Source organism: Taudactylus pleione, unplaced genomic scaffold, assembly GCF_031769625.1.
Source record: "Taudactylus pleione unplaced genomic scaffold, aTauple2 ptg000061l, whole genome shotgun sequence".
NCBI lineage: Eukaryota > Metazoa > Chordata > Amphibia > Anura > Myobatrachidae > Taudactylus > Taudactylus pleione.
The window spans coordinates 17,249,152-17,268,311 of record NW_028284463.1 but is presented as its reverse complement, the minus strand read 5'-3'; the positions used below and the strand labels follow the sequence as shown (position 1 = coordinate 17,268,311).

Below are 19,160 nucleotides of genomic sequence, written 5' to 3'. Positions count from 1 at the left end.
TTCAATTTATGCTCTCATCCTACAGTGCTGCCCTTTCCCTCTCTAAACAGTCATACTTCAAGCACCTCATCTCCTCCCAGTCCTCAAATCCGCAGCGTCTCTTCACCACCCTGAACTCCCTCCTCTGCCCACTCCCTCCTCGCCTTCCCTCCTTGCTCTCTGCCCTTGACTTTGCTTCCTACTTCACATCTAAAATTGACTCCATACGTCACGATATCATATCCCACAAGTCCCCCAGCACTACACCTCCTCCTTTGCCGGGTCATCCCTCCCCTTCCATTTTACCTACACTAACATCCTTCTCCCCTGTATCTGGAGAGGAAGTCATGGCCCTTATCCAGTCCTTCCCCCCTTCCACCTCCCCCCTTGACCCTATCCCTTCACATCTCCTCCGCTACCTCTCTCCCTGTGCCTGTTCCCATCTTGCCCACCTCAATCTCAACCTCTCATCTGGCACTGTCCCTTCTGCATTCAAACATGCCCTTGTCTCCCCCATTCTTAAAAAACCTACTCTTGATCCTAACACTCTCGCCAACTACCGACCCATCTCTCTCCTCCCTTTTGCATCCAAACTCCTCGAGCGTATTGTTTACAACCGCCTTACCAGCTTTCTTTCCTCCCACTCCCTCCTTGACCCTTTTCAGTCTGGCTTCCGTTCTCTCCACTCCACAGAAACTGCCCTCACTAAAGTCAGCTACAACCTCCTTGCTGCCAAATCCAAAGGCCACTACTCTCTACTCATTCTCCTTGACCTTTCTGCTGCTTTTGACACTGTGGACCACCCTCTCCTGCTACAAATCCTTCACTCCCTTGGTCTACGTGACACTGCCCTCTCCTGGTTATCTTCCTACCTCTCTGATCGATCCTTCTCTGTCTCCTCTCATGGCCTATCTTCCCCCCCCACATCCTCTCACAGTAGGTGTTCCGCAAGGTTCTGTTCTTGGACAACTCCTTTTCTCCCTCTATACATCCTTTCTAGGTGAACTCATCAGCTCTTTTGACCTCCATTATCATCTCTATGCTGACGACACTCAGATCTACCTTTCCTCCCCTGACATCTCTCCTCACTCGTATCTCCAACTGTCTTTCTGCTATATCTTCCTGGATGTCCCAGCGATTTCTTAGACTTAAAATGTCTAAGACTGAGATGATCATCTTCCCACCCTCCCACATAACCTCTCCTCCCACTGTTTCTTTATCAATTGATGGCACAACTATCTCCTCTAGCCCTAAAGTGCGCTGTCTTGGAGTTATCGTGGACTCCTCCCTCCCCTTTAAACCACATATCCAGGACCTCTCACAGGCCTGTCGTTTCAATCTTAAAAATATTTCCAGGATCAGACCCTTTCTCACCCAGGATGCTACTAAGACCTTAATACACTCACTGGTCATCTCAAGATTGGATTACTGTAACCTTCTCCTATCTGGCCTCCCCAAATCCCATCTCTCTCCTCTCCAGTCTATCCTTAATGCTGCCGCATGGCTTATCTTCCTCTCCAAACGCTCTACATCTGCCTCACCTCTCCTACAAGCCCTCCACTGGCTTCCCTTCCCCTTCAGAACCCAATTCAAGGTTCTCACACTCGCTTACAAAGCCCTACACACTCCTCTCCCATTTACATCTCAGACCTCATCTCCCTTCACTTTCCTGTCCACCCTCTTCGTTCAACAAATGCATGCCACCTCTCATGCCAACTGATTACTTCCTCCCAGTCCCGCCTCCAAGACTTTGCCACTGCTGCTCCCCACTTCTGGAACTCTCTCCCTCTCCCCATCAGACTCTCCACCTCTCTACAATCCTTCAAACAGGCTCTCAAGACCCACTACTTCATCAATGCTTTCCAGCTCTCATCCTAACTTGCTACTACATGCTCCCTCCTCCCTGTCTTCCCCATCTGTATCACGCCCATCTGTCTGCCCCTCCCCTTCAGAATGTAAGCTCTTGCGAGCAGAGTCCTCTACCCTCTTGTGCTTCTCCTTACTTTATGTTCATCTACTTCTTACTCACCACTAGGACACCTAACACTTGGTGCCTATGCTTTGTTGCTTATGTGGGTGTTATGGCCACCTATGTATCAATGTATATTATCCATGTCCTTGTCCTTCATTGTATTGTATTTTACTGTAAGTCACTTTTCTGGTTATGTACCTTGTAAGGCGCTGCGGAACACTTGTGGCGCCATATAAATAAAAGATAATAATAATAAGTGGTGTCACGCTCACATCACACGGCTATGGAGTGAGGTACAGGTTAGTGGTGTCACGCTCACATCACACGGCTATGGAGTGAGGTACAGGTTAGTGGTGTCACGCTCACATCACACGGCTATGGGGTGAGGTACAGGTTAGTGGTGTCACGCTCACATCACACGGCTATGGAGTGAGGTACAGGTTAGTGGTGTCACGCTCACATCACACGGCTATGGAGTGAGGTACAGGTTAGTGGTGTCACGCTCACATCACACGGCTATGGGGTGAGGTACAGGTTAGTGGTGTCACGCTCACATCACACGGCTATGGAGTGAAGTACAGGTTAGTGGTGTCACACTCACATCACACAGCTATGGGGTGAGGTACAGGTTAGTGGTGTCACACTCACAACACACAGCTATGGGGTGAGGTACAGGTTAGTGGTGTCACGCTCACATCACACGGCTATGGAGTGAGGTACAGGTTAGTGGTGTCACGCTCACATCACACGGCTATGGAGTGAGGTACAGGTTAGTGGTGTCACGCTCACATCACACGGCTATGGAGTGAGGTACAGGTTAGTGGTGTCACGCTCACATCACACGGCTATGGAGTGAGGTACAGGTTAGTGGTGTCACCCTCACATCACACGGCTACTGAGTGAGGTACAGGTTAGTGGTGTCACGCTCACATCACACGGCTATGGAGTGAGGTACAGGTTAATGGTGTCACGCTCACATCACACGGCTATGGAGTGAGGTACAGGTTAGTGGTGTCACACTCACATCACAAGGCTACAGAGTGAGGTACAGGTTAGTGGTGTCACACTCACATTACAAGGCTTCGGAGTGATGTACAAGTTATCCCAGCGCTTACAGCATCACTGGGCATTACAGTCCCATCATATAGTGTTACTACACAAAGCAACCTTCATATACAGGCCCTGCAGAAGCAGAGTTATATAAAGGTAACAGAACAAACCATTACAAATACACCACAGGGAACGCAGGGCCGGCGTAGCCCTCAGCCACGGGGGGTTGATCTTTGTAGCCATCAGTTCTCTTTCAGGTCTGCTAGACAGCATCCCGGGAATGACATTTTTTCACATGACAAATATACAGAGCGGTGCTGTCTCCACTTGGCTGGAAGCCGGGCTCAGCATGGGAAGCGAAGCTCATAGGCTTTAACCCATTCAGTGCTGCCTGGCTCCCTGTGGTGTGCTGCTTACAATGGGATTGTCTAATTGCCATAGTTGTCATTAGCCCCCATATTCCAGGCAGTGTCCCAGGCATTAAAGTTCTGCCACAAGACATTATTTGCCCTGTTTTTCCACACTGGTTGTACTTCTCACTGTCTGTGGTTCTCTGCAGTTACTCTGTAGTGAAGGGAAGTACGTAGTATGCGAGCAGCCTATTGCTGGCCACACCAGCTGTGATACCTGCAGCGATGCTGTTCCGATATTCCACTGCGGGTTCTCAACGTGACCTACAAGGCCGCCGTGATATCTTCCAAGCCTCAGTACTAAGGTTCCTGGCCAAGTCTGCGGGGGACATGTCCAAGTTTTGAATACCGGGATACTCTTTTCATTTTGCTCCACAGCAGGACACCCCAGCACACCCCACCTCTCTCACTGCCTCTGATGACCTATAATAACCCAAATTACATTAATGGAGTCATTATCAGACATGTTGGTAAATTTGGCTGTAAGTTGACTCCGTATAACTGATATCTACCTCGCTGCGCGGTCATTTTCTGACCGCACAAACAGGCGCCAGCGGCCCTAAAATGGATCTGTTTTCTCGGCTCCAGCGCAGTTGCGTCACTCGTTCTTTGACCGTGATCCCATCGCTCAGGCCTGGAGCTGAGGGTCCGGGTGGTACTGTGTGGCCGACATGACCATGAGGCCTTACATTTAAAACAATTGCTATTTTAGCAGGGATTTTCCTTTAAATCATCCTGCAAAAAAAAAAAAAAAGGAATATCAGGTTGTGTAAAGTCAACCGCACTTGATTGGGGCACATTACACGCTGACTAGCATGTAGCACCGTGTTTTATTTATTTTTTTACCACAAGGCACTGTCTAGAATGGCATCTAGACCGGTATGCTCTATTTACCAGCGGGCAGTCTTATGTGGTATTACTGAGTCACAAGCAGCTGGAGAACAAGACTGGCATTCCTGCCCTGGCAGCAGCTTGGCACTCATACAGCTTCCTGAAAAATCCTTTTCGACAGGCCTCCCTGGGTGTTATGTGCTGGAATGACTGAAATGCTATGGTGTGGGCTGATGGCGCAGAGATAATGGATCTGAGGGTGATAGCGGAGGGCGCCAGTATCCGCACTTCTCTCTCCCAGAGAGGAACGTTATGTCTGCAGCACTTACAGAGTGTGCCAGGCAGCTCAACACTTGCCAACCACAACCTGGGCCCCCCACGTGCAGAACAGGGGGCTTACGCCCAGCTAGGGTACATGCAGGGCTATATTATATATCCTGGTCATTTAAAAGCCCATAAATTGTGCGTCCTTCATTGCAATGCCCATTATGCAACGCTCCTATGTTATCTTTAGTGAGTTAGAGCGGCGGGCGATCAATACTTAGCAGCAAAATAAAAGCACATGAAAACCATAAAAAGATTGTACTATAACTATAACCATGATGACCTTGCAACAATTGCCTGAGACCTATCTAGCTTGCCTAATTGGTGTATGATCCTATTAAATGGAATGTTGTACTTTTTATAGGCTAGTTTACACTGTACAGCAATTACCTGGCAGGAATCAGGGCTAGAATGGAGCATGTGTCACGTATTTATTAGTTTTATTATTAACCTTGTAGCCATATGCCTATCTATATTGCTGACACAATTTATACTGTGAGCGACGGTTGAACCCATTTGGAGAAGGTGTGGGAAGTACAGATGTGTCCTCTTACATTTAGCCTCAATACGCCGAGCAGTGCCACTTGTCTGGCGTGAGTGTCCCGCCAGGTCCTGTCAGACTCTGCTAGCGCTGGGCGTATTTTTGCATCTGTTTTCAATGAAATTGCGTCTAAAAGTCACAATGAGATGTGACTAGGGTGTACTAGCAGACTGTGCTGAGTAGTTTGATATGTGACACTGTGTGCGACTGAGTCCCGTATTCAATTTGAGCGGACCCGCGATGCTTTTTCGCCTCCCGGACTTTTCGCCTACATCGCATGTTTTGCGGGCGGAAAAATATTGCACGCATGCCTGCGTATCGCCTTATTCAATTTGAAAGTAGGCGAAAAACGGGACCCGGCGAAACAAACAAGCGGAAAGTACTGACAGATTTGGGGAAATCAGCCTGACACCCCCCAAAAGATGCTCTGACATTGGGGTTCCCTATGATACCCCCCGATTTGGCTTGGTGAAGGTATTTGGTGTTTTTAAACTGGCTCAATAGCTGCTAAATAGCGTTTTTGTATAAGTGGTGCAAAATAGTATTCATTTTCCCAGAAAATAACTTATCCCAGCAAATTTGGGGTACTTGAAAATGGGGGTCAGCATAGTTTAAAGTTGCTAAAGTAAAGTTTAAAAAAACGTGAAAAATCCACCTGCCACAAGTCCCTACAATGGAAAAAAACACTTGGGGCATACTTGGGGACTCCCCCAGAGTCAAGTTCGCTAGTTTTTAACTTTGTCCCCCAACATTTTTTTTTTTTTCGCCCCCAAATTCAAAGTTATTTTTTGGGGTGTCCTTAAGTGGTTTTTCTTGTAAAAATTGACACAGTTTATCTTTGGGGGACTGTCTGAAGGCTGCAGGGGGGTTCCCGCAACGTTGCACCCTAAAACCCCAATTCTGCACTTTTTTCCGCCTGCTATTCATAGGCAAAACTTTTCCGCCTTTTACATTGCATTGACTTTCCGCCTAGGCGGAAAGTCTTCCAAATTGAATACGGTGTAAAATCCAAAACAGGCGAAAATGACATCATCGGCGAAAACTTTCCGCCAAAAACACTAGAAAACGGCTTTTCGCCTCAAATTGAATACGGCCCTGAGTCTGTATGTGAACCACAACGGAACGGAATAAAAAAATTGTAGCACTTTGTATACAGATTCAGAGACTCAAGTTACTGTTAAGGTGCCCACACACTTAGCAGTATTTTACACGATTTCCTCAATTCCGATGCATCGTTACGACAAATCGTGTAAAAGCCCAAATCGTGAGTGTCCAATCACGATCACGATGCCGATGCGCGTCCCCGCAGGTCGTACATCGCATCTTCAGATCTGCCGTGCTGTAGGGCAGATCTGACAATCTCAGTCACGATGCGCTGGAATAGTTGGGAGGCACGATAGATCGTTAGTCACATTGAACAGTTTTTAACACCAAATCGTGCCCACGACTGCCGGGGAGCTGCTGGGGAGAGTTCAAGGGGAAATCGGACACAATGTTGGATTGTGAGCCCATCGCCAAGTGTGTAGGCACCTTTAGTCTGTAACGACTTGCATTTGCTGCAATACCCCTTCTGACTGTCATTTTTATTTCATTAATAAAAAATAGTCAAATATCAACCATTTGACACCTTAAAAGCCTCCAGTCCTTTGCAAATGGCCACTAACAGCCTCCTATACTAACTACAGTTTCACCACCCAGAAATCACGACAAACAACTTACAATCTATTTGTTAACACTTTGGGTCTCATTCAGAGGTGGTCGTTAGATGCAAGCTTTCGCTCTGAATCAGGGCGGCCGCTTGCATCCTGAATGGCCGCCTCCTTGTCGATCGTTAAGCTGTGGGTTAACACCCACAGCTCTAACGACTGACATGGGTGATGGTCGCGATGGTCAAGACCATCGCAACCATCGGGGCTTACGACCAGACCCTAGGGTAGGGTCTGGGCACTTGTAAGCCTCAGGGAGCTTCCTGCTCTGTTCGAGCAGGAAGTTCCCCACTGACATCAGCAATGATGTCAGTGGGGCCGCCCCCCAAAACGGCAAGCGTTCCGATTGGAACGCCTCAGTTTGGCCGGATACGCCCCTGGCCCGCCCAGCAAATGGGGCGAGCTGTCACTCAACATCGACAGCTCGCCCCGTCTGCTACAAGACCCCTAACGACGGAGCGCCCGTCGTTAGCCGGGTCTCGCACATGCGCACGACGGAGCTGGCTCCGTCGTGCGCATGCGCTGTGGGGCAACATCGAGTCGGTTGTGAGTGCTCAGCGCTCACGACCGACTCTGAATAAGCTCCTTTGTCCCGGTTGAGGTTTAATCAACGTACAGTAGCTGTGCATAACATGGTGCAATGTTATTAAACTCGTAAATACTGCCAATGACACTGGGCCTGCTTCAGCAAGGATCGCAGTTGCTAATACGCACGCAATAGGATGAGTGTTTCGCACTGCGCATGCATATGCATCGCAGTGCGCAAACCAGACGCTGCGATCGCAGAGACTACGCAGACCCATTGCAGAGTGATTGACAGGACGTGCCGTTTGTGGGTGGTGACGGGGGGTGGTCGTGCAGACGTAGGCGTGCCGGTGCGTCTCAACGCCGTTTCAGCCATACGCAGTGTGAGGACTCATAGCGTGCATGGCTGTTAGCAATTTCTGAGTAAGGTCAGGGCTTGTGCAAGTGTGCGTGAGGCTGCGATGGTACTCTATTGTACCGATGGTTTCGCTATTCTGCCAAGTATAACGGATGTGCGTATGGTAAAGTGGGCGTCCTTATGTAGTGCTGAGTTTGCATTGCGATCTCAGCGCACTACCTTACTGTCGCAGTTGAACTGCGTTTGTAAGCAGCCTGGCGATCCGTAGTGAATCAGACCCACAGTCAGGCCTGACAGCGGCGCCAAGACTTATATATACATATAGATTTCATCCTGACCCTAATGACACCTTCCTGGGGACGTGCTTCTGTGTACGGGGCACATTTCTTAATTTGAGTTCATCTTTACTACTTTATATGCTCTATGGGTGAAGCATGGCAATGCGTTGTCATCTTCTGTCAGCGTCCTTCAGCCGACCTGCTAGTTTGTGCCATACAACTAAATTAGCTGTGGTAATAGGACATGGCGTTGTGGCCTCCCGCAATGCATATCAAGTGACTTCAGACGGACAGAGGCCGCTTCCCTCGGCAATCATCTTATTAAGTGTGTGTGGGTAGAATATATGACAGCTGTCCTTCACTCTCCGGGGGTTAGCTTTGCATTGCATCCAAAGTTGAAACTTGACTTTATTAACAGAAAGTAGATTGTGCTACAATCTCGTATTTTCCTGTGACTCGCATTCACCTTTCTTGTCACCCACCGCACCCCGGTCATTCCTGATTGTATCTCATCCTATCGAGACCAACCCAGACTCTGAGCAGATGTGATGATCACAATGACTTTCAGACGTTCTTATTTATATTTGCACATGACATTGCAGAGGATACGACTTTAGATACTGAATCCAGACAGAAGTCCTGAATTGCGGCTCTCAAAAGAGTGCACCAGTCTCCTGCATGCCGCCCAGGGGTTTGATGATGTATCTTGCTCTTATGTCTCTAGATGCATAGATGGGCGGTATAGGGAACGGAGGGTGTGGCTCTGCCAATCTATCCGTCTCTGAATCATGCCCTCTGTCCAGGGGCGTTTTAAGAGAGGAGGTGGCCAGTGTGCAGACTCAGGGGGTCATTCAGACTCGTTCGCGAGCAAAGGACGCTCGCAAACAGGTTGATGTTGCCCCACTGCGAATGACGGAGGGAGCTCCGTCGTGCGCATGTGCGAGACCCGGACTGCGACAGCCAAGCTGTCGCTCCGGGTCTCGCACCAAAGGGGGCGTGCTGTCGATGTTGATTGACAGCACGCCCCCTTTGGTGGGCATGCCGGAGGCGTGGCTGCCAGACGGAGGCGTTCCCATGGGAACGCCTACCGTCTGAAGCCGGCCCCACTGACATCACTAGTGATGTCAGTGGGAGTGATTTTGGCTCTGATAGAGCCAAAATCACTCCAGGGCTTGCGGCAGCGAGACCCTACCGCAAGGTCTCCGTCGCAAGCCCGATGGTCGCGATGGTCAAGACCATCGCGACTATCATCATGGACGCTCGCTATAGCTGTGGGTGGTAACCCACAGCTATGCGAGCGTCCATGAGAACGCTCCAAAAAAAGGTAGGAGGGCCCTGATTCAGAGCGAGCGCTCTGGTCAGAGCGTTCAGCTCTGAATCAGGCCCTCAGTGCGGGCCGCCCTCCTCTCGCCGGCGGTCCCGTGGTGCAGTAGATTCCGGCTTAGTCCCAGAATTGACTGCAAATGCGCGAGTCATCGGGAAATTGGCCGTCGTCATTTTCTCAGTGATTTTTGCTGCTCTGCAGCGCCGACTCAGCGCTACAGAGCATCACTACGGACAGGTGAGTATAAAACTATGCACACCCTGCACCCTTTATAGATACACCCCTGCCTCTTTCGTAACCGGGTGCATATACAGCTGTTTGCTCCTGGTGTAACACTGACACGTATGCTACCCGTGCTAAGCTCGAGAGTCATATAGATCAGCATACTGCGCAAGTGGCATCTATGTGCTGACGCGTTTCACTTTTGACATCAGCTGCACAATGTTTAGAAAATCTTTTCTTTCACTGAGCCTCATCACCAGCAAAAATAAAGCCTCTCGCGTATATTAGAGAGCAGTGTGTTCTCAGAGAGGTTATCTACAGTCAGCTGCCACAGATACCGGTCTGCACATAATGGATCTTTTACCTCTGACACGTGGAATGCATTAATCGTGGCAACACACTCCTTCCTAGCTGATGAGCTGCATTCTTAGGGATATTAGTTCTGCCCGCAAAATGTCTGTTGTGTGGAGGTGATGGGTGCAATCCAAAGTATGATGGGAGGTATTAACGTCAACACTTCTAGGGGGAGATGTCTCAAAAATATTTTTAGAGAATTTAAGTGTGGAAATTGCCCACAGCAACCAATTCGCTTCTGTCATTTTCTAGACTGTGCTAGATAAAGGATAGTTAGAAGTCGGTTGGTTGCTATGGACAACATCTCCGCTGTATCTCTTACTAAGGTTTGATACATTTCCCCTCTAGTGAGATGAATATAGACTGTAAATGTAATATAGTATATAAACCCTGGGCCGCCATGATGAGATGCTCAGTGCTATGTTTGTCGCAGAATAATCCCAAGTGCCAGTAGGCGAATAAGAACGTGGCCAACACTGATGAATTTCATTAGAGTATTATATGATTACAAGATATTTGCACAAGGGTGACCTACAGTACCAGTGCATATCCCAAGGGTCACCTACCAGGGCATATCCCAAGGGTCACCTACCAGTGCATTTCCCAAGGGTCACCTACCAGTGCATTTCCTAAGGGTCACCTACCAGTGCATTTCCCAAGGGTCACCTACCAGTGCATTTCCCATGGGTCACCTACCAGTGCATTTCCCATGGGTCACCTACCAGTGCATTTCCCAAGGGTCACCTATCAGTGCATTTCCCATGGGTCACCTACCAGTGCATTTCCCAAGGGTCACCTTCCAGTGCATTTCCCATGGGTCACCTACCAGTGCATTTCCTAAGGGTCACCTACCAGTGCATTTCCCAAGGGTCACCTACCAGTGCATTTCCTAAGGGTCACCTACCAGTGCATTTCCCAAGGGTCACCTATCAGTGCATTTCCCATGGGTCACCTACCAGTGCATTTCCCAAGGGTCACCTATCACTGCATTTCCCATGGGTCACCTACCAGTGCATTTCCCATGGGTCACCTACCAGTGCATTTCCAACGGGTGACCTACAGTACCAAGCATTTCCCAGGAGTAAAGTAAAGAACCTTTCGCTAGGACATACAGGTAAATGCATGCCACAGTGCATGTGATTAGGCAGCAGACTGTACAGTAGGTGCATCAGTCTTGTCTTCTGTCTCCCTGGCAGGTAGGAAACCTTGGGCTCCTCTTCATGCTCCTGTTCTTCATCTACGCTGCCCTGGGAGTGGAGCTGTTTGGGAAGCTTGGTGAGTAAGCCCTGTATCTCCAGGATCTTGGATCCATATTGTTGTGGTGACACTGTATTAAAAGTTCATATGAAAGTAGTTTGACCTGGCTGGGGTTCAGCCATATCAGGAAACACTCTGTATATCTTAGAAGATTAGAAGAAGTCACATCTGCTCATTATCAGCGGATTCCCAGTGACTTCTTCTAACGTGTCCGACGGCTTGCAACTGTTTCCGTAAGGCCTGTGAAATGTGGTTATCGATAAAATGCTTTAAAGAGGGCCTGTCACCATAAAATCACATTGTCTAATTAAATCATGACCTTATAAACTAGATTTAAACATTTCCCTGTGCTACTGTTGTCTATGGAGGCCGTATGTGTTACTAGAACACGATCACGTGCCTCGTAACCATACGTTATAAATAGAAGTCTGTGGAAGTTGTTAGACAGGGTGGAGTTTGTGGCACTCCATTGGGCACGACCTATTCTGCTGTCATTGCTGCCAGGTATGAGGATGAGTTGAGCACATATACTAGTTATCGTTTGTCTGTCTGCGTCATCATCGGCCAGGGAGAATTGCACATAAAACGTCATTTTAGTTTGGAGTGGAATTCTGCTTCAGAGACAGCTGAATGCCCACTAAAGGTAAGATAGAGAGTTCTGCTTGGTTCCGGCGCAGAGTTCCCGCAATCTAGAGGAGTGGTCCAGCATTGCACTCCTCTCTCCTACTGCCATGTGTCTGATTCATCCCTAGCGGAGGTGCTGCCACGGTCTCACGCCAAAGTGCTTATGCTAGGAGAGAGGAGTCCTGAACTGGAACTCTCATGGCCAGATAGTCAATAAGCTGGAGGCAAGTAGAACTTTGAGGTTCTATGTACTAAGCTGTGGATGGAGATAAAGTACCAACCAATCAGCTCCCATCTGTCATTTTTCAAACACAGCCTGTAAAATGACAGTTAGGAGCTGATTGGTAGGCACTTTATCTCTCTCCACTTTATCTTTCTCCAAGGATTAGTACATAGACCCCTTTGTGTTTTATCAGGCCATAATTCACCTAAGATTACATTTTACACTGGTAAAATATACATTTTTAGTTATTGATTGAAAGTTGTGATTCAAAGCTGGTAGATTAAACGGATTGGCCAGTTCCGTATCGCAGAACCGGCAAAGCGGAGCGTAATATGTTTGCGTGTAGCAGTCTCAGGAACTCAGACAGGAAGGGGACGTTAGTAAATCTTTTATACAGGAGGTATTGCAGTCATTTATACTGTCTGGTTTAGCTATATATTCAGAACAATCATATACACAATATACCATGGGTACTAGACTAGTCAGTTACCTTGTATTGCTCTAATGCTCTAGAGCACAGGTTCTCAAACTCGGTCCTCAGGACACCAAACAGGGCATGTTTTCCAGGTCTCCTTACAGAATCGCAAGTGAAATAATTAGCTCCACCTGTGGATCTTTTAAAATGTGTCAGTGAGTAATGAGTACACCTGTGCACCTGCTGGGTGACCTAGGAAACGTGACCTGTGTGGGATCCTGAGGACCAAGTTTGAGAACTACTTCTCTAGAGAGTGAAGGGTAGATTTACTAATACTTCTAAAACAGACAAGTGTAGGTGTTGCCCATAGCAACCAATCAGATTATGTCTATCATTTTCTAGGATGCAGTAGAAAAATGATAGCTACAATCTAATTGGTTGCTATGGGTAATACCACCACTTGTCTGTTTTAGTCAATCTACCCCTAAGGCTGTCCCGTCCCAGTAGCTCTGGGAAAGGATAGAACAGACCATTATAAATAATATTATGCATGTTACACACACAGAGGGGTCATTTCCAAAACCGCAGTACTGAGCAGTTCATATTTATTGGGCAAATGCGACTATTTATCAGATTATTATCCATGGGGATTATGAACCAACCCCTATGTACCAAACTCCAAAAACTCAAGCTTTTCTGAGTTTTGCCCTTTTGGAGTCTGTCGCGATACGGGCTGATAATCGCGGCACTGCCACGATTATTAATACATAGTCCCCATAACCACACTTAATGTGCTTGGGTACCACCTGTAAAATGCATCCTTTATGCTATAGAAAGACACTCTGCAGTGCAAACTCCTGTTAGCCCCAGTAACTACTCCTCTCCATCCCGTAAATCCGATTTATATTGTCCTGCAAAACAAAATGACATTTTTCATGTAAGCGCAATTCTCAGGGCCCGCATCAGACGCAGAACACCACAAGTAACTGACGCCTACCTATGAGAAGATGTTATAGTGTGCCTCACCCACCATAGGAGGCGTATTCCTGATTTGCATGTACATGCGTTAGCCTTAAGAAAGCAAATTCTTGTGCAAAAAAAAGGTCACAAAAAGACGAGTGTGGCGCATTGGCGGGAAGAGAGCATTTTTACATGCTAGTAAATGAGCGTAACCGTTCTCTAGACAAATGTCATGTTCTAAACATAACAATGTGGTTTTATCGGGAGGTAAGAAGTTCACTTTAAAATAACAAACGTCAGTTGCTGATTTCATAGTTCCTGTAAGAACTATACAGTATAGCGAAAAATTGAGACAATAAAGCGACAAGGCTCAAAGCAAAAATACTTGTGTGACTGATTCTTATACATTTCTTCCTGTCCCCTCGACAGCCATGCCTATACACAACGAATACTCACATGCGTTCCTGTTAAAACATATCTATGCAATGTCCATCTGTGTTTTCCGTGACCTTTTATTCAAGTAACGTTCCCAAATTGTCATTGTTTAACCAATAATTTCACTCTCACACTGTAACTACACAGCTCAGACGGCTGCAGGGGACAAAGGTGGCTTCTATCAAACTTTCATACCAGATGCAACTTGTTTCATTCATTTCAAGCATACTGTTTTGTGCCAGCTTTGAAGCAGGAGATTGTTGACCTGTCAGTTGTAATACCACTGCAAAGGATACAGTATAAAGGGGCTTATTCTGAGCAAAGCAAAAAAAAAATGCGAGTAATGCCCCTTTTACACCGGAGCTAAAACCCGGGTTATTAAAGGGTTAACCCGGGCAGCTCCCTGGTGTAAAGAGTCGAGTGACCCAGCAATCCAACCCAGGTAACTAGCAGGGTTTAACACGGGCGTGAAACCCTGCTGTGAGAACAGCGCACTCCGGGTCACGATGACCTGGAGTGCGCTGCTAGCCGGCCGATTGGTCCGGCTTCAGTGGCGCTTGGAGATGACGTAATCTCCAAGCGTCCACTTTCACGCCGGGAAAGCGGGGTCTATACAGACCCGACTCCGGCTAATTCCGGATCTGATCCGGATAGGAACTCTGTTCCAACTCCGGGTCAGACCGGAATTTAGGTGGAAAAGGGGTATTACATTGTACCTTGGTAAAACCATGTTGCACTGCAGGTGAGGCAGAGATTCAGGGGTCTATTTACTAAGCAGTGTTAGGAGACAGAGTGAAAAGTGATAAGGTGCCAGCCAATCAGCTCCCAACTGTCATCTCACAGGCTGTGTTTGAAAAATGACAGTTGGGAGCTGATTGGCTGGCACCTTATCACTTTTCACTCCTAACACTGCTTAGTAAATAGACCCCTTAGCTTTGACAGAGGTGTGTCCTAACTGAAATCTAACTTGGCAGTGCAACAATAAACCTGGCCAGCATTTGTGGGCTACATGCAAAAGCAGCCAGTATTTACCCTACATGTATTTGCCCCCCTTGCATTGCCACATGGTTTGTCCCAGATACAAATATACTGTACATGCTTTTTTTTTTTTTTATTTGCTCCCAGCTCGGAATCTCTGCCCCAAAGTGAACAGAAGCTTCCCCAGTTCTCAGTGGCCATCACCTGATTAGTGGGGGTGCTTCCCATTGCTGTTCTCACATGATGTAAAGTAAATCAAATGAACAGTTCAGTACTTATCCGTTAATTTCACTAGAGATGTAATTGATTAAAGGCTTGGAGGCAGTAGATAAAGAAGAGGCGATAATAAATCTCAGCCACGGATATTATGCAGAGAGAAGATACCTGCAATGCTTCGTTTAATCTGTGTTATTCCCGTCCTGCCTGATGCTACCCTTCACTGTCCTTAATTATTGACGTGTCTCTCAGTGAAGTCCTCTAATGCACGTTTCCAAGCCTGGCAAAGAAATAGCCCGTTAAGGAGTGGTGATGCCTGCCTGTCCTTAATGGATCCTTAATGTGCCCCTATTTTATTACAGAGGGACATCTCACTCTGTGGTTTACATTTATTAGGACCTTTTAAATTTTGGGAAGGAGGTGTGAGGCTCCCTGTTGTGAAATATACCGTCTGCTCGGCTCCGAAGCTCTCTAATGAAAACATAGGACGGTTCAGGCAAATCCCACATATTTATTACACTGCAGATTTATGTTATTGAACCATAAACCATCTGCTTGCATTACGACTTATCCCTCAACGGCCAGGAGAACCGGACATGCATTAGCAGAGCATAAACGTTATATATGTCTGTGTGTTTGGAGGAAGGAACTGAAGCTGGCTGCAGATTTAGAAGAAGTAACCCCTTCAGGGCTATGGCGTTGACATCACGGTGACTCAGAAGGGGTAGTAAGGCCAGTGTACCCTCAGGGGGTGCTATTGCAGTAATGCTGGCAGGCTGGGCTCAGAGGATGATGGTTATGATCTTGCACTCAGGGGGAGATTTAATAAAGCTTTGAGAGATAAAATTGGAGATAAATAGCACCAACCAATCAGCTCCTGTCATTTTTCAAACACATCTGACAGTTAGAAGCTGATTGGTTGGTGTTATTTATCTACAATTTTATCTCCCCCTCAGTGACACATCCAGTACTGCTCAGGAACCTGTGCATGTCAGTCATTCTGTGCTGCTCCAGGCCGCTAATGGCTCCTCTCGTCTGCAGTGTGTAACGAAGAAAACCCATGCGAGGGGCTCAGCAGGCACGCCACATTTGAGAACTTCGGAATGGCTTTTCTGACCCTCTTCCGCGTCTCCACGGGTGACAACTGGAACGGTATCATGAAGGTGAGAAGCAGCAAGTTGTCTCCACGGGACTCCGTCACAGTAATCCACATGTTTACCAACATAGGTGTGCTGGGAATTGTAGTTCTGCAATAGGTGGAGAGCCTATAGCTGCCTAAGCCTATAAAATGTAATGTGTAATTGTGTTTAGTAAAATGTACATGATATGCCATACTGCAGGGCTTTCCTGGGCATGTCACATAACATCAATGTTCATAAATCTCATAGGTTCCACCAACACAAGTGTCCAAACACTTGTCCTGAAATTGTGCCATGTAGCCCCATTTGGCGCTCCGCAGACATATGCATCTTATCCGCATCACTTATAAGGCAAAAGCACATTGCACCGGTACCCTGTATACTGACACCGGCATGTCATGTACTTGTGTGTGCCACTCAGACGCTCATCTGGGTAAGAAGGCAAAATACAGAATACCGCTATGAGTCACCCACGCAATGCCTTCCGCCACATAGCGTTATGCTCAATCTGTGACTTTATGCCAATTCCTTTGCGCCTAAGTATCTAAGTGAATTTATGTGCCGCTATGATGCGAATAAGATGAGTCTCACGCCATGTGGATCAAAAAGGATAGGTGTATGGGGACACATCTGTAAAAGCAAACACTTACCTAAAGAGGATGCAACAAATTGTATTTAGCAATATATCTGTAAGGATCAGCCTTCTAGAGGGGGATGTAGTCAGCATCCTGACAGCCAGGATGCCGGCGGTCAGAATCCCAGCACCGGAATCCCGGCACTAGGGGGAGGGTTATTGTTAGGCTGCAGGAGGCGAGGGTTAGGCTGTGGGAGGGGAGGGTTAGGCTGCAGGAGGCGAGGGTTAGGCTGTGGGAGGGGAGGGTTAGGCTGCGGGAAAGGTGGGATAGGGTTAGGCACTATGGGGGGTTAGGCTGTGGGGAGGAGGGTTAGGGTTAGGCTGCAGGAAGGGTGGGTTAGGGTTAGGCTGTGGGGAGGAAGGTTAGGGTTAGGCTGTGGGGAGGAGTGTTAGGCTCCGGGCAGGGAGGGTTAGGCTGTGGGGAGGAGGGTTAGGCTCTGGACAGGGAGGGTTAGGCAGTGGGGAGGAAGGATAGGGTTAGGCTCCAGGCAGGGAGGGTTAGGCTGTGGGGAGGAGGTATAGAGTTATGCTGTGGGGAGGAGAGTTAGGGAGGCTGTGGGGAGGCAGGTTAGGTTCCGGGCAGGGAGGGTTAGACTGTGGGGAGGAAGGTTAGGGTTAGGCTCCGGGCAGCGAGGGTTAGGCTGTGGGGAGGAAGGTTAGGGTTAGGCTCCGGGCAGGGAGGGTTAGGCTGTGGGGAGGAGGGTTAGGCTTCGGGCAGAGAGGGTTAGACTGTGGGGAGGAAGGTTAGGGTTAGGCTCCGGGCAGGGAGGGTTAGGCTCCGGGCAGGGAGGGTTAGGCTCTGGGCAGGGAGGGTTAGACTGTGGGGAGGAGGGTTAGGGTTAGGCTCCGGGCAGGGAGGGTTAGGCTGTGGGGAGGAAAGGTTAGGTTATGGGGAGGAGGGTTAGGGTTAGGCTCCCGGCAGGGAGGGTTAAACTGTGGGGAGGAGGGTTAGGCTCCAGGCGGGGAGGGTTAGGCTGTAGGGAGGAAGGTTAGGGTTAGGCTCTGGGCAGGGAGGGTTAGGCTGTGGGGAGGAAGGGTTAGGGTTAGGCTCCGGGCAGGGAGGGTTAGGCTGTGGGGAGGAGGGTTAGGCTCCGGGCAGGGAGGGTTAGTCTGTGGGGAGGAGGTATAGAGTTATGCTGTGGGGAGGAGAGTTAGGGTTGGGCTGTGGGGAAGAAGGTTAGGTTCCGGGCAGGGAGGGTTAGACTGTGGGGAGGAAGGTTAGGGTTAGGCTCCGGGCAGCGAGGGTTAGGCTGTGGGGAGGAAGGTTAGGGTTAGGGCTCTGGGCAGGGAGGGTTAGACTGTGGGGAGGAGGGTTAGGGTTAGGCTCCGGGCAGGGAGGGTTAGGCTGTGGGGAGGGAAGGTTAGGTTATGGGGAGGAGGGTTTAGGGTTAGGCTCCCGGCAGGGAGGGTTAGACTGTGGGGAGGAGGGTTAGGCTGTGGGGAGGAAGGTTAGTAGGCTCCGGGCAGGGAGGGTTAGGCTGTGGGGAGGAGGGCTAGGGTTAGGCTCCGGGCAGGGAGGGTTAGACTGTGGGGGAGGAGGGTTAGGCTCTGGGCAGGGAGGGTTATGCTGTGGGGAGGAGGGTTAGGGTTAGGCTCCGGGCAGCGAGGGTTAGGCTGTGGGGAGGAAGGTTAGGGTTAGGCTCCGGGCAGGGAGGGTTAGGCTGTGGGGAGGAGGGTTAGGCTTCGGGCAGAGAGGGTTAGACTGTGGGGAGGAAGGTTAGGGTTAGGCTCCGGGCAGGGAGGGTTAGGCTCCGGGCAGGGAGGGTTAGGCTCTGGGCAGGGAGGGTTAGACTGTGGGGAGGAGGGTTAGGGTTAGGCTCCGGGCAGGGAGGGTTAGGCTGTGGGGAGGAAAGGTTAGGTTATGGGGAGGAGGGTTAGGGTTAGGCTCCCGGCAGGGAGGGTTAAACTGTGGGGAGGAGGGTTAGGCTCCAGGCGGGGAGGGTTAGGCTGTAGGGAGGAAGGTTAGGGTTAGGCTCTGGGCAGGGAGGGTTAGGCTGTGGGGAGGAAGGGTTAGGGTTAGGCTCCGGGCAAGGAGGGTTAGGCTGTGGGGAGGAGGGTTAGGCTCCGGGCAGGGAGGGTTAGTCTGTGGGGAGGAGGTATAGAGTTATGCTGTGGGGAGGAGAGTTAGGGTTGGGCTGTGGGGAAGAAGGTTAGGTTCCGGGCAGGGAGGGTTAGACTGTGGGGAGGAAGTTTAGGGTTAGGCTCCGGGCAGCGAGGGTTAGGCTGTGGGGAGGAAGGTTAGGGTTAGGGCTCTGGGCAGGGAGGGTTAGACTGTGGGGAGGAGGGTTAGGGTTAGGCTCCGGGCAGGGAGGGTTAGGCTGTGGGGAGGGAAGGTTAGGTTATGGGGAGGAGGGTTTAGGGTTAGGCTCCCGGCAGGGAGGGTTAGACTGTGGGGAGGAGGGTTA

General features: G+C 49.2%; 1 protein-coding gene across 4 annotated transcripts in view; it reads left to right on the top strand.

The window, feature by feature from the left end:
• The window catches only part of CACNA1H (calcium voltage-gated channel subunit alpha1 H), a 577,698-nt gene that overhangs the window by 540,453 nt on the left and 18,085 nt on the right, over positions 1–19,160 (top strand). For all 4 annotated transcript variants that reach the window (XM_088464812.1, XM_088464813.1, XM_088464811.1 and 1 more), the window contains 2 exons: positions 11,071–11,149; positions 16,024–16,145. In XM_088464812.1, the coding sequence (XP_088320938.1) occupies positions 11,071–11,149; positions 16,024–16,145 (201 nt within the window). The remainder of the gene's footprint in view (positions 1–11,070; positions 11,150–16,023; positions 16,146–19,160) is intronic.